Source organism: Calidris pugnax, unplaced genomic scaffold (genome assembly GCF_001431845.1).
Source record: "Calidris pugnax isolate Ruff unplaced genomic scaffold, ASM143184v1 scaffold89, whole genome shotgun sequence".
Lineage (NCBI taxonomy): Eukaryota > Metazoa > Chordata > Aves > Charadriiformes > Scolopacidae > Calidris > Calidris pugnax.
This window is the reverse complement of record NW_015090865.1, coordinates 2,630,165-2,645,018: the sequence shown is the minus strand read 5'-3', so window position 1 is coordinate 2,645,018 and position 14,854 is coordinate 2,630,165. Positions and strand designations below refer to the sequence as shown.

Genomic DNA, 14,854 nt, shown 5'->3' with positions numbered 1-14,854 from the left:
ACTGTTGCACTGAATTTTTTTTTTTTTATTTTTTTACAATGGGAGTAGAAAATACTGAAGCAAAAAGCAGCAAGTCATTGGCAGCCCCTCTGTATCGCGCAGGAGACTTGTACACATTGACAGTGAGAGCGGAGAATCGTCCAGTTGAGTTGGCCAAGGATATTCCGGGTTGGGCAATGCTATTCTTTAAATGTTTGGGATACCCCAATCGATTGTTTTTTCCTCTCTCCTCCATTTCAAAACAAGGACTTAGGCTGCTTGCAGGGCTTTGCTCGGGGATACAAGCGTGTTGGATTGCAGTAGCGGCAAATGGTGGCGATACAAAACTCCGTTAGGACCCAGTGAAAAGAGACAAGTTGGTTTTTGCTTTTTATTGGAGTACTACCCAGAGGCTTCAATTAATATCGGATACTTATTGTCCGAGGCAACATGCCAGCGCACAGTAATTGCTTACAACCGAAATGCAGAGAGACCGGGAGAAGGAAATGTCACTGTCCATTTTATAGATGAAAAACCGAGCTGTGGAGCGATGAAATTTCTTGCCCTGGGTCACACAGGAAGCTTGGTGGCAGAGCCAAAAAGTAAAGCTGGTACTCGAATCCTAATCCAGTACCTTAATTAAAAGAATGTTCTTTCCCTTGTACAGTTTAGCCCATCAGCTGGTTTTTACATGCAGTTGAAGTGCCTTTCTGTTCTTTTGTATTTAACAGTAGGTAGAAACTCGCATTTTTATAGTAAGCTTACTAATAGACTAACGCCGTTCTCATTAAACGTATGTAAAGTCATGCAGTCTTAAGGGAGAATGAATGAAAACGATGTGGTTTTCACTTATGAGTTGTATTGTAGTGAATCCGGGTTGTAGGAAGCAACGTGGGAATGCAGCCACTGAGACTTGTATATAATTAGATCACTCTTGGATTGCAATTATCGCTAGAGTACAATTTCAGCAGCAGCAGTTCTGTTTAAGCATGGAAGTAACTAATTGAATTTGTGTTTTAATGGCAAAAAAAAAGGTTAGTCTTTGAACACTTCTAGTGCAGGTAGCCATGTCTGTCCTATTTAATGTCATCATCCAGGGAAACAAAAGATGGTTTGATTTCAGTTGAAGTTCGGCACATTACCTCATTTACTGGGTTTTATAAGCAGCTGCTATAGCACGACACATCTTCCAAGAATGTGTAAGAGGACCCTGCTGTTTACTATAAAAATGAACATAACTTGTCACAAATATATATTTTTTTAAACAGCCCTTTTGCAGCCAGTTTAGCTGTGCTTTGACCAGTGTCTAATTTGCCTAATAGCCGTACCTTTGGTTCTTGTTACTGAGGAGTGAACTCCAGAGGTGGGAGAGTACCACGCTGTTGCCCCTTAACAGTAATTCCTATTTTCATATGAAAACAGTGTGAGAATAACTTCTCATCCAGGAAGCATTTTAAATGGCTCAGTTTAAAGCTTGTGCCCCAGAAATCTCATGTATGAGTGGTTTTACTGATGGGTGTGCAGAAAAGTGCTTTTATTCTGAACTCTTGGAGGTTTTAGAGGGCTTGAAGATGAATTTTACTCTTGCTTTTTACAGCACATTATTAAAAAATATACGATTAAAATGGAATCAATGTTTTGCTATTGGTACTTCACTGTTTATATTTCCCGTAGTTTAGGCAGAGGAAAAAACGTTGCCTTTGTTTCTAGTCAGTTTTATTTTTGGATCTTCATGTGCTCTCAGAGTCTCTAGCTGTGAACATGGCACGGACACACATATATATTTTTTTTTAAAAGACATGTTTCCATTTTGTCATTCCCGCATTCACAAAAACACATGCATTGTTATTTGCTCTTTGCCAAGGTTTCTTTTGTCGACATAAAGGTCAGAATTAGTTTGACTGAACTATAGTACTTTCCTTAATTTCCAAAGAATTGTTTTTAGGATTCGGGTTACGTACGAAAAAGGAACTGACACCAGCTAAATACATGCCTTGGGCGTTGCATCACTAATGTCTGGCAGGAGTTAAGTGTAGGTATTACAACCAAGCCTAAACTTGCCTTGCTGGCAGATGTGCTCGTGGTTGTTGACGGGCTCTTTACATGGACAAGCTTTGGCTTGACGTCTTCACCCAAGCGCTCGCGGCGCGGGACATGATGAGACAGGGGCTGGAAGAAGCATGAAGGAATCCACACTGATGCTTGCCCTCAGGTGTTTGGTTAGGCCGAGAGGGAAGAAGATTTTATTTAATGTGCTGATAAGCCCGAGTGTGGACTTTACACCTGGCACTAGGCTTTTGGCAAGGTGTGTGCATCTGAGAAGAAATTACTCAAATTGTTCAGTGCTGGAGGCTGTGAGCTTCACTCCTGAAAACAAAGACCACAGTGTGATGGTTCAGCTAAGGGGAAAATGAAAACTTATGGGGTTTTTATCCCCTTTCTTAATAAGGTAAAAATATTCCAACCCCCTAGTTTTATAGTGTTAAAGCTTCTGATTTCATTGGTGTAGTCTGGCTAAATTACATTTTTATGGACAAATACTAGTGTCATTACTTCATCTGCTGGGTGAACAGTGAATTTGTCATGTTTGGAATGTTTCCTGCAGAGTCTGCTGGGGGAGGACTGGTCTCCCTGTCCCACTTTCTGTCTTATTACAGCCCCAAGGCAGGTATTTCTCTCTCTTTTGATGAATGATGAACAGGATATTGTTTCAGCTCTGTTATTATCATTTTTAATCGTGCCTTCTAATTCGTGCCGAATCCTACTCATGGAAATGCAAGTAGGAATTTGCAGGAGTTGTCTGAAGATGCTAACAAGACTGTTGCCTTGTTAAATGTGCTATTGGCATGTGTCGAAAGCCGTGTCTGTGCCTAATCAGAGGAGCTTTTTGACCTGGGCTGGTCTCTTCTCAACTGTTACTGAAAAATTTGGCAGTGTATTTGGCAGTAAATTGGTAAAGTTACATCCTCTTATAAACAAAAACAAAATAAAAGAGGAAAAAGAAAAGCTTGAATTATCACAAATACAGAAAAATCATAAATGAACCGTGATACAGACTGGATGAATAAACTCCAGAGGAGTTTACACCTGCACTTCTTCATGTTGTCCCCAAGTGTGGGAGGAAACATAGGGGTGGGACAACCCCATGGGGTAGCTGCCTGTAACAGGTGAGACGGATCTGAATTGAGACCACCACACAAGTGATTTTGGAATTAAACTGACATTAAAAGAGAGGTAGCAGAGGTGGAAATGGATGGAGATGGCACTCGGCAATAGGCATCAGGGGTTGTACATGATTGTAATGAGCCCAGGCTGGGGTTGATGGCACTGGGAAGATAAAAGAGTGAAAAGGTGTATGATGGTCTATCCATTGTGGTTTATAATGCAGGAGAGAAAAAACCTCATGGGATGGGTACGGGGGTAAGATAGGTGAGGAGGTGTGAGATCTTGGCAGTACCAAAGTGTGGACAAATCAGTAAAACGTGAAATTCTGTGGCTGTTATAGAAAAGGTTGCACTTACAACCTTTGTGTTGGTGTCCCCTCCTCTCGTTGCCCTGCAAACTGCTTTGTGACTTGAAATCCAGTGGTGGCTGTATTTTACAGGTTTTCAGGATTGTAAGTCATTAGATCATCTTTGGATTACTACCATTCCCACGATGCAGCTTCAACAGCAGTTGCTTCATTTAAACATGAAAATAAAGTAAAATCTAATTTAATTATAATTTAAAAGCCACATTCAAAGTCATAGTTTGTTGAGCTCTTGAATACCGAACTGCTCTGTAAATATAAAATATTAGGATTATTTTTTCAGGTTGCTCTTTAAAAAGGCTGCATGGATTTGTTGAAATATTTAACTGTTCATGAAAGAAAAACACTGATACTGTCAGAACTTCAGCTGAGTGAAGAACTCGACATGACAGTATTAGTTGGAATAATGTTAGTTGTTACCATTTTGACAAGATGCTTCTGAAAGGAAAACATTATATACATTTGGGGATTTTTAACCACAGTCATAAATTAGGTGATCACAACAGTTGCTATTAGGTTGTATTCTGCCTTTACAAGTGAATATGCGTGTGTTGGTTGATGTTTCATTTGTTATTTACTAGGGAGTTACGGCAGTAATTCTTCCTGATCCAAACGTTGATTTTGAGGTTGCTTAGCAGAATGAACAGACAACATCCAATGGTTTGTGTGTCACAGCAGTGAGCATGGTCCTGACGGAGGGACATCTCCCCTCCTGGCATGGGATCACACGTGATGACAAACTCCATCACTGGGCGAGGTGGGCCAGAAGGCTGAGTGAGGTCCAACAGAGATGTGACCTGAGGCTGATGGTCCAGCACAGAGCATTGAAACTCTGGGAGCAGGAGCATCTCTGCTACCCTGAGAGCCTGTGCATGGGTATGGGCAGTCAGCTGTGTCTGGCAGGGGAGGCAGAACGCCATGGTCCTTCCAATAACTCCACACCTGCATTCCTCAGCAGAGTGAGCGTGCTGTGTAAGGAAAGGGGGAGAAGTGTAGAAAGGTAAGAGGGTTTTTAAAGGTTGACATAATCTTTTCCATTTTACTTTAAAGGCAGAGCTGTTCTCAGCAAAGGAAATTTGGGGGATGAAAGACATGCAGTCAGGTCACAATAACAACAGCAGTAATAACTCCCACTGTGTGCTTTATGGCATGGCTGGGTGCGCTGGTGAGTTAAAGCCACCGCAGCTGGGAGAGGACATCATCCCTGTGGGAGAGGTGCTTTCTGCCAGGCGTACGGCAAACCCTTGGCAGAGCCTACTGGAGAGCCCAGGCCAAGGGTGCTGGACCATTGTCTCTGGGTATTGTGAAGCAGCCGAGTGGTGGGAGCTGTGCACAGTGCAAAGGGTGATGTCTCTGGGCGTGAAAATTGATGCAGTCTCTGGAAATGGCCAGAACAATAAAAAATTTACCACTTGTCTGTGAGAAGTCTCAAGCTGTTTTTCACATGCTCTTGGAGCCTCGTTCTTTTAGGGCACGCTGAAGAGAATTTCAGCAAAAATTTGAGCTCCTCATTGTTCTGTTTCCCGGTGTGTTTTTCAAACCAAAATAAGGCCTCTCCTCTCTTTGTTCAGACACGCACGAAGCTTTTGCTTACGCCTGCACTGTGTGAGGAACACTGCAAGCGAAATCCAAGATTGATGTTGTACAACTCTGGCTGCTCTGACTTTTTCTGCTCCGTGGGGCTGATGAAACCCACGCTGTGTCAGCCTGACAACAGGCTTTGCTTTAAAGACAAACTGGTCTTAAAGCCCTGTTGATAATTTCATGTTTTAAAACAAGAGTGTTCATGTTGCCTGCCTTAGCCCTGGGCTTGCTGGATGTTCCTGTCTCTTTTAACCCTCTGATAGAAGTGTGATTTGAAAGGATAGATTTTAACTGCTTCTGATTGTGATTGTTTTGGGTTTTTTTCCCCCTACTGTTTTCACTGATATCAGTGGGCTTTGTATCAAGCCAAATAAGCCAGTCTTGCTTGCTTTCTTTTCCCCGGCTTGCTGCCATATGAGGAAGGAGTGTGCAGATGAGTTTACGCTGTAGAGGTGTTGTGTGAAGATGAATTTTAGCTAAAATGCAGATTGGACAGAAGCTGAAGCTATGCTGTAGAGCTATCCAAAGAAACAGATGGGATAACATCAGTGGGAGCTTTGCCTGCCGGAGAAACTGTGCCATTACTTCAAATCAGAGGTGAAGGTGGTGAAGCCAAGGACAAAGAGTTTGAATAGACCTGATTAGTTCCTCTAAAGATTTTAAAAAGACGTTGCCTTTTACTTTTTACTACTTGCTGGTCTTGGTAAGTAGGAGGGCTTGGGTGGTAAAGGCTTTGCTGTGGGTAGGAGGCTGCCTGATTCTGGTATCTGTGTCAAAGTTTCAACCTTTAGAACAGAAATTCGTGAATAGCCAGTATTAAATGTTTAATTTTATGAGAAAGCATTCAGGGACAGCAGGGAACATATGGAGTCTGGTTCCCTGCTGTCTCACTGTATGCTGGTTGCTGATACTGGTCCACAAACCAAAGCAGAGGTGGATGTTTGGGCCCATCAGTTTGCAGTGATGAAGCATGTGACACAGCAGCAGAAAGAAATGCCTCAAGTTTATATAAAAGGCTTCTAAATTTGAGGATGGATGGAGTTTAGAAAGTGGCTGTGGAGGTTAGTCCCTCACTCTCGTCTGCGTGAGCAGATCCCTGTGGACTCTGTTCACTTGTGAGGGCCAGGAGCTCCAGCTGCCCTTTGAGCTCTTGGCCAGTGAGATGACTTCTTCAAGTAGCATTGGGCTGATAGGAAATGCTATACATGGAGACTCCTGCTGTACAGGAGCATTGAATAATATGAAGGTTTGTTGGCTAATGCCTACTGATAAAAGATGCCAAAATTTGTAAGGCATGAGTTCATCAGCACCGGTAATGCTGGTCTGGTCCATAAGCTATTCTGCTACTCTGCCTGAAAGGCTCCTGTTCTTTATCAAGCGTCCTTGCCAGGGATGGTCTTTATCTCTTAGTGTTTAATGAAGTGATCCTTGTAGCCTTAAAACGTTTTCTCATTTGGCAGAGTTTGGGACGAGGGCATTGTCCCCAACTTGCTGTGGGTGCTACCTTGGCGTGTATAAATAATCTAACAAGCGGTGATTTGAGGGGTGTGTACGTATGTACGTATAAATGGAACATGACAGTTCAGCAGCACTCCTGAATTGGCTATAAACAACATGCAGTGCTTCATATTATGCAGAAAGGAAACCAAACTGACGTGCAGCTGGTAGAAGCTGCTCAGCTCCTGGCTCACATATATATAGTGTATGACATTAATTAGTAGAGGCGTTTTGCCTACACCTGCTCAGTTGTTTCTGATCTTTTGAAAGAGCAGCCAGCACTCAACCCTTACTCCTCCACGCCATGGAGAAAATCGTGGAATTAGCAGTGTTTTCCTTCCAGCATTTCATGGACCCATAAGCAATTGCTTATTGCTGGAGAAAGGAAGTGAAGGTTTGGCTTGGCCCGGGTGTAGAAAGCTACCTTGAAGGAGGAAATTCCTGTGGGGACTCTGACATCTGTTTGGTTAGACCCCTCCTACACCACTCCACCTAGGGGTATGGAGACCAAGCGTAGTTTCAAATCGAGTCCTTTGTATGAACTTGGATAATGCTGGATTTATAGGGAAACCTGAATTGCAATTCCTCATGGCTTGGCTGCTCCTGGAACTCTCCTCAAAAGAGCTCTCTAATTCAGAGAGCAATAATTAATCCAGCCTCTGAGTGCTCGTGAACTGAGGCCAGATTTGCAGCTTGTGTAGGTGGGATCTTTCATGAAGGACAGTGATCCTTGTGTCTCTCCTTCCAAATGGCTTCCTTTGCTGTCAGCTAGAGCAGGATAGAAACTTGAAAGGCCTTCATTCACTGGAGGGTGAGAGATTGATAAGGATTTAATCTTTCTTTTAATGGTTGATATTTAGCCCAAATAGGTAGTGATCAGAGATTGATATCCCGTGGTTGGCCCAGTGGCTTTAGTAAGTGCCTTCACCCGGTGGTAGGTATCCAACACCACCAAAAAACATCATCAGAGCCAGCAATAATGGTATGCATGTGTACAGTCTCAACAGGGGTGCCAAAAATTGAGTGCAGAAACAGAGCAGCTTGCACGGGTAGAGTTATTTCCTCAAGCTGTGGGTGAAATGGCCGTCAGTGCCACTTCTGAGAAGAAACTGTATTTCAGCTTTGAGGTGGCACGGGGTGTGCTGGGCCCTGTGGGAAGCTGGAGATGTACCTGACAGGTTTCACCGCCCAGTCTGCTCCAGGCAGTGGTTAAGTCACCTTAGAAGCTACCACATTTTCTGTTGAGGCAGTTTTGGTAATTCCATGAAGGAGGGTCTGAGGAGTGTGAGGGGGCTCTGGGTGTCCCAGGGATGGGTGACACCACACAAGACTTGCCTGTGGATCAGTTGGTGGTGTGAGGTACGGTCACCTTAGAAGCTACCACATTTTCTGTTGGAGCAGTTTTGTCCCAGGGATGGGTGACACCGCACAAAACTTGCCTGTGGGTCAGTTGGTGGTGTGAGGTACATGCTGGGCAGACATGCATCTGTGTGAAAAGTACCTGCCAGGGATATCCTCAGACATGACACGTTGGATGGGATACATGCAGTTAATTTGGGGACGGAGCCATGTAGAAACACATTTTTCCATCAGCAGCGCTGCTCCCTCAGCTTGGTGGCCATCAGGGACCTCCTGTGTCAGGCACATGGCTCAGTGGAAATGGTGGGAGAGCACTGTGTGCTGAAATACAGGGAGAAATATTTCATTCCAAGTGTATGATGAAAAGGCCGTGATTGATGAGAGTCAGTCTTGCAAGTTTGGGACGCTAAGCCAAAGACAAGGCAAGAGCCTGTGATTACAGTCTGGCCTAAAACGCTGTAGGATGCTTTTGAGACCCATAATTTACAGGATAATCAGCATTTGCCAAAGGAACAGATGTTGCACGATCAGAAAGAAGGTGGTTGGGAATGGGCAGTGTTTTCACCCAATGGGGTCCAGCTTGCTGCTGAAGGCTTCCCACGCTCGGAAATAAGGCAAAATAAGCAACTAGAGCTGAACGTGCTGTGCTGACCAGGGCAAGCAAAGAAGGCATGGCAGGTCTGTGTTTTCAGTTAAGCAGAGAGACAGCTGGAGCTGCTTCATTTTTTATTCAGGGATGACTGAATACACAGAACCTCTACCAGGGACTATTGATCCAGAACGGTTACTGGTGCCCTGAGAGGCATTGGTTGAAGGACCCCTCTGTAGCTTCACAGTGGCAGCCATCAAGACGATTCCACAGGAGTCAGTAACATTTCAAAACTGCTATTAAAGACTCTGATAAATGTGTCTAATTAAAAATTGTGGAAAAGAATTGGGTAACTTTTTCTTCCCTCTCCTCCTCTCCCCGCTTTATTGAGCATCTCTCCCCGTTGTCCCCAGAACTCGTGTTTGGTCCTGCATTTGCTATTCAGCTTTTATTTTCCTGGGCTGCACTTGAATCATACATTTGCAAGGAGAGGAAACAAGCACATTCAAAAGGAGAAAATAAGAGTAGTTTTCATTTTTTTGGAAATGAATCGAATGCCTTATCCAAAGCCCATTGAATTCCATGTGAGTTTCCCCCCTGACTTCAATGGGCTTTGGTTCTGGCTTTTAGCTCTCATGAAAGGTCCTGAACTGTCTGTGCTGGGGTGACAAGGAGGCTTGGATAGACAATTACCAGAGCTCTTCTCGGCCCCTGGCACAGCCAGGTTGCTAAGGAGACTTGGCCTCAGGATGGGCCCCCGAGTTCACCCCTTCCGGGGTTATTGTCTCCTCTCCCTGCCAAGGCACTCCAGTAGCGGCAGAGCCACTCTTTCCGTCACAATACGCTCTACTTTGGCCTCTGGCAGCAGCAAATCCTGCCCTACATCTTCCCTGTTCTTGGCGAGCAGTCCTCTCTTCCCGCAGTTTTTCCATCCCTGCACCCCCTGCACTAGGGCCCGAGTGGTGGGATTGCGTTTTCTGGGTTCTGCTGGCTTGCTTTTTCAGTCCCTGTTGACCACATCTTCACCTTGTGCATTGGTCTCATGACTTTCCTGTCTCTCTCATCTCAGAGCTCCCTCTGTTTCGGCTGCAACTGCTCAACAAAAAAGAGATTGGAGGAGATAAAGCCAGGGATGGGAGAGGGATGAGTCCCTTTTGTAGCAACTGCCTGTCCAGGGACTTAAACTTCCAAAGGAGGAGTCTTAGGACCCTTGTGAAGTATGCAGACCCAGTAGTCATTTCCAGAAAGTTCTTCCAGTCTCTTCTCCCTCCATCATCTGTGGCAGGATGGCCTCCCACCCATCTCTAGGTGTCCTCCAGGGCTGGGAGCTTCCTGGGCAGCTCCTTCCATTGTGCCAGTTTTTCAGAAACTTGGAATTTTCCAGCTTTCCTGGATTCTTTGCAATTTTCTCTCTTGGAGAAAGGTATTCTGAAGTTTTAACATTAACAGGCTAAATGACAGTTTCTTCTAAGCCATTGGACAGGTCTCTTTGTCAGTCGTCTTCAGATAGCAAGTCTGTTTGCCTATAGATAAGGAACCAGAATTGCTCAAGCAATTCTGAATTCTGCTCAAGCAAAACGCTCAATCCCTGGGCACTTTTATGGTGGTGTAAAATTTAGATGTTTGTAGCCTTGAGTATGATATTCCTCACGTGAGCAATCATTTTCACTCTGCCTTTGTAGATAATTGACTCCTCAAACAGGGTTGATGTTGGGTTTGTATCTAAACAGCAAGTTGGAGAAAGAAAGCTGGTGTCTGTCTCTTAAGGTGGGATCCAGCATTAAACGTGCCTTGTCTTTAAAATTAGAAAGTTAGACTTTGAGAAGAACTAGAATAAAAATGAAAGATAACAGGTGGGGGTTTACATGTAATTATAAGTTTGGCTCAATTACTTTTAGATCAATATACAGAAAAAAATTTAAAAATTTTCTAAACATCCATTACATTTGCTTTTAAACTTCTATTACGCTTCAGTTGACCCAGGAAGGTCTGTTAAAATAAGCAGGGCATATCTATGAAAAACCTTGTAGATCTGTATGTAGTTCACTGAGTAACTAATATTTATGGTAATAAAATTAGTATCTACTACTTTATATGGTCCTTATGATGTAGTGTTTGGTACACTTGAGGACAGCTAATCTACAGGGAGATTTTCTGTATTATAGCATATGCTGTTGACTTGTTTTTGAATCATGTTAGGAATGAGAGTGAAACACTAGCATTTCAGTGGTCAAGTAGTAAAGATTTATTTCTTGAGGTTCTGATTCAATTCAATATTAATGAGCAAGGGGAATATTGAAATCAGTAAGTCTATGGAGCTATGAGATTGGTTGCCAACTTGTTTTGTACAAAGATATTTTTTGTCTGAGTTAAATAACTAGAGATGTATGTGATCACTATAGGTTAGTGATGATCCTGGTTGTTAGGTTATCTAAGGCTCTTTTTTAAAGGTAACTTTTGGCTTTTGCTAGTCTTTAGTAAAAAAGAACACACCGTTTCCATCTAATATTAGTGTAGCCAGTTGTTTGAGTGATGATTTCTGCTTACAAATGCACGGCTTGTATTTTAAATGCTAAATAGTGACATGAGATTTATGAACATGATTTTGACAGTACCTTATGCTTAAGTGGAATTCTTAGGTGTGGTTTGCAGGGATAGACAGGAAAACATCCTGAAATTACTATTTCCAAGAAATGATACTGTGCAGAATTATACTTGGTCACTTGTAATTAGTGGAAGTTTCTTCATGTTTGGTTATTTTCCCCATAATGAGTGTATTTCTTGTGGTCCTTGGACTCCAGGATTGTGATGAAGCCCCAGTGAATTTGCATCATGATGGTTACGTTGCTCTGTGCTGTTTGCCTGCCTGGGTGTAGGAATACTCCCTTCTGCCTCTAGCGGGTCCACCCCTAACCTGTATATACTCCCTTTTGCTGGAGTCAGGGAGCTGATGAACACTAACCATAACTCCATATGTTGGAGGGCAAATAGAGTTTGTTTTTTAACACATTTACCCTTAGAGAAGAAATTTCACAAATGGCTATACATACACACCTATGCATATGCACGTGCTTTATTTAATATTTTTTTAAAAGGAATTTGTGACCAAGAATGTAATAACTTTGCTTTTACTTCTTTGCTCTGCCTACTCTTTTTTGGTAGAGGAAACGTTTGACAGTCATCAATAAAAGATTAAATCATTGATGGCTATCGGGATAAACTAAACACATTTCGTGTGTTGATGCTGGCATAGTAGGAACTTTTCCAAGATGTTTCAGGCCTCATTCTCTGGTTTGTTTAAGGGCAGAGAATAAGGTCACAAAGGAAATCAAACCCTGATGTGGAGAAATGAAACATGAGGCCTACTGACTTCTAAAAACCATTTTAAATAACATTCTCTAAGGTTTCATTTTATACTGAAGGCAGCTGTAATAAGTTTTGGAAGATGGTGTAAGGTTTCTATTAAAGAGAGATTTTTTGCTTGCTGTTTTTGTACCCAAATGAAGGAGGGAGAGAGATGGAATTAGAGCTTATTTAGCATAAGGTGAGAAACTAAAAGTTCTCTCCAGAACTGTAAAAGAGTAATTTATATGTTCTACTGTAATTTACAAATTAAAAAATATTAAACTGTTCCTAGATCTTTGAAAATGACACACGTAGCCATGGAATAATTTAATAAGTGCAACACAAACGCACTTTTGCCACAAGTAAAATAAGACTGCTGCTTTGTAGTATGCTGCCAGCGTAGCCTCAGCAAGTAAATTCCCAGTAGATGTTTGCCGCATGCCAAATATATTGGACTGTATAAAGATCCCATTGTTCCATGGGCAGCATTATTTGCTATTACACTCGCAATGTTTGCTTGTGAAACAATTTATTGGAAACGAGTATGTTTAAGAAGGAACGCTTGATTTGAAATTCAGTTGATTTGGCTCATAACGTCAAAGCTTTTACAGCGTACAGCCTCTAAAAATAAATATTTAGGTCTGCTGGTTTTTGACTTATCTTCAAAAGAATTCCTGGAGCAGGGGAGAATGGACAGCTTGAGCTGGGGATGGGCAATGGGCTTTTTCACTTCTAATTCATATGTTGAAAGTATATGTAGGTCAGTATTAACTTTACATTCTTATAAAGAGAAAGGGGCAGAGTTAAGTTGGCACGAGGAGGGCGGTGAGTTCCCAGCCAGGCTGATGAAACTGCAGCTCTCAGAAGGTTTTCTGGGGAGGGTGGTATTGTCCACCCTGCTCACTGGATAATAAAGAAATTTGGTAACCAGGGTTGTCATTTTGAGGGCTTTCTCTTTTGTGATGTTTGAATGAAAAGTTTGTATGCTTTGCCCACTTGCCTTTTCCAGCAAAAACTAGGCTGTTGGTGGCCCAGGAGGCTGGGGAGCTGGGCTCGTGCCCTGCCCACCACTCAGAAGATGTCAACAGCTTTTAGTCAGGCTTAGTGAGGGTGGTGGAAGGCCACCCTGCTGTCACAGCCGAGGGCAAGGCCCCCATCGATGCTCTGCCCAAAGGCTCTGCATACTGCAGAAAATTTGGCTTTCTGGGTACCCAGAGGGTACAGGGTGCAGTCAGTGTTTCTGGTGATCTAAGTTTGACCACGAACATTTGGTAAGTGCTGAAGCAAGTCCATTGGTTGACATTAAATACTTTGCAGTTTTCTGGAGAACCCTCTATTTCCTGTGTCTTGCTCAGAATAAGAAAGAACTGGTATTTCTGCTGCTGTGTCTGGGTGAAGTAGAGAGGATCTATCATGGTAGTACTGGACAGAGTGCTTTGAAAGGTCAAGCCCTCTGGTATGGGCATCCTGCGTGGGGTGTTTCAGTGCTGAGGCTTCTGCTGCTAGTTTTGAAAAATTACTTTTGGTTTACTTTAATATGTTAATCAATTTTAAAAATTAATCAATAGTCTTTCTTCCTATTTTGTGGTGGTTTAGTCCAGTCGGAATGTTTCAAAACTCAGACATACTTATTACAATAGCTTAAAAAAAAAGAAAAAAAGATATTCTATCTAATTCTTTCTATGGACTATGAAAAATGCTTAAAGTTTTTAAGCAAGGTTTCTCCCCTCCCCCCCCCCAAATAGGGATTCTTTATCTTACAAGTGTAGTGCTCAAGTCGTCTCCTTTGAACTGCAGTTTTTGTTATACGTTTTGGCTGCAGTGTTATTTCGGAGGAGTCAGCCAACAGGCTTACAGGGCTTTTTGGCTGGAGTTCACTTACAGTTTTCTTGGCAGCTCTGCTTATTTATGCATCTTTATTCCTCTTTCTCTCTCTCTCGTGCTCTTTCTCGCTCCCCCTCCCCACCCGACCAGAGCGATCCCCGCACAGACCCATCCTCCAGGCTGGCCTCCCAGCAAACGCCTCTGCAGTCGTCGGAGGTGACGTCGAGTTTGTCTGCAAAGTCTACAGTGATGCTCAACCTCACATCCAGTGGATAAAACATGTAGAGAAGAATGGCAGTAAATACGGACCAGATGGACTGCCCTATCTCCAGGTTTTAAAGGTGAGGCTTTACAGATGCCGGCGATGGTGATGACTTCTTTAAAGCCTCCAATTTATTTGATGTAAATCCAAGAACTTTGAGAACTGAACTTCTTTTGAGAATGGAAGTGTTTATGTTACAAATGAAATAATGAGTTAGATAAACATTTGATTCTCTAATGCTAATTGTGCAGCTTATAAACACTTTTGCTCTTTTTTTTACTTCAGTGAAGTCCTTTATCTCTAAATGTTTCAGGCGTGACTTATTCAGAAAAAATGAAAACCCTCTCAAAGAACATCATTGACATTTACATTTTGATAGAGCACATCCAAAACATACCTGGGAGAATCTACTCCATTTCTTTCACATTTCTTTATTTCGAAGTAACATGGCACCTGCTGCCAAAGCCTGTTGGCAGGGTTGGATTTGCTGGATGCTGAGCCTGCAGAGATGTCAATTTTTTTGCTGGTGTGTGGTGGTGTATAGGTGGTGTCATTCCCACTGGCAGGCGTTTTGACCAAGCCTGACCAAGGAAACCCCAAAACTTTCCAAGCTCAGCATGTTGGCAGGCAGCTTTATACCATCATGTTCCATGCAGCTGGTACACCAGCCCAGGTGCTTTTCTTTTTTAAACTTTCCAAGCTCAGCATGTTGGCAGGCATCTTTATACCATCATGTTCCACGCAGCTGGTGCACCAGCCCAGGTGCTTTTTTTTTTTTTCCCCCCTGATGATGCTGTTTTCTAACTCATCATGTGATGCTTCGTCTTTAAAAAAAACACCTAACAAAGACCCCAAACAACCCCCAAACCCTCAATGTTTTGACACT

General features: G+C 42.9%; 1 protein-coding gene across 12 annotated transcripts in view; it reads left to right on the top strand.

Moving 5' to 3' along the window:
* FGFR2 (fibroblast growth factor receptor 2) overlaps positions 1-14,854 on the top strand; it is a 90,871-nt gene that overhangs the window by 45,079 nt on the left and 30,938 nt on the right. For all 12 annotated transcript variants that reach the window (XM_014945297.1, XM_014945300.1, XM_014945299.1 and 9 more), the window contains one exon: positions 13,857-14,047. In XM_014945297.1, coding sequence (XP_014800783.1) covers positions 13,857-14,047 — 191 coding nt within the window. The remainder of the gene's footprint in view (positions 1-13,856; positions 14,048-14,854) is intronic.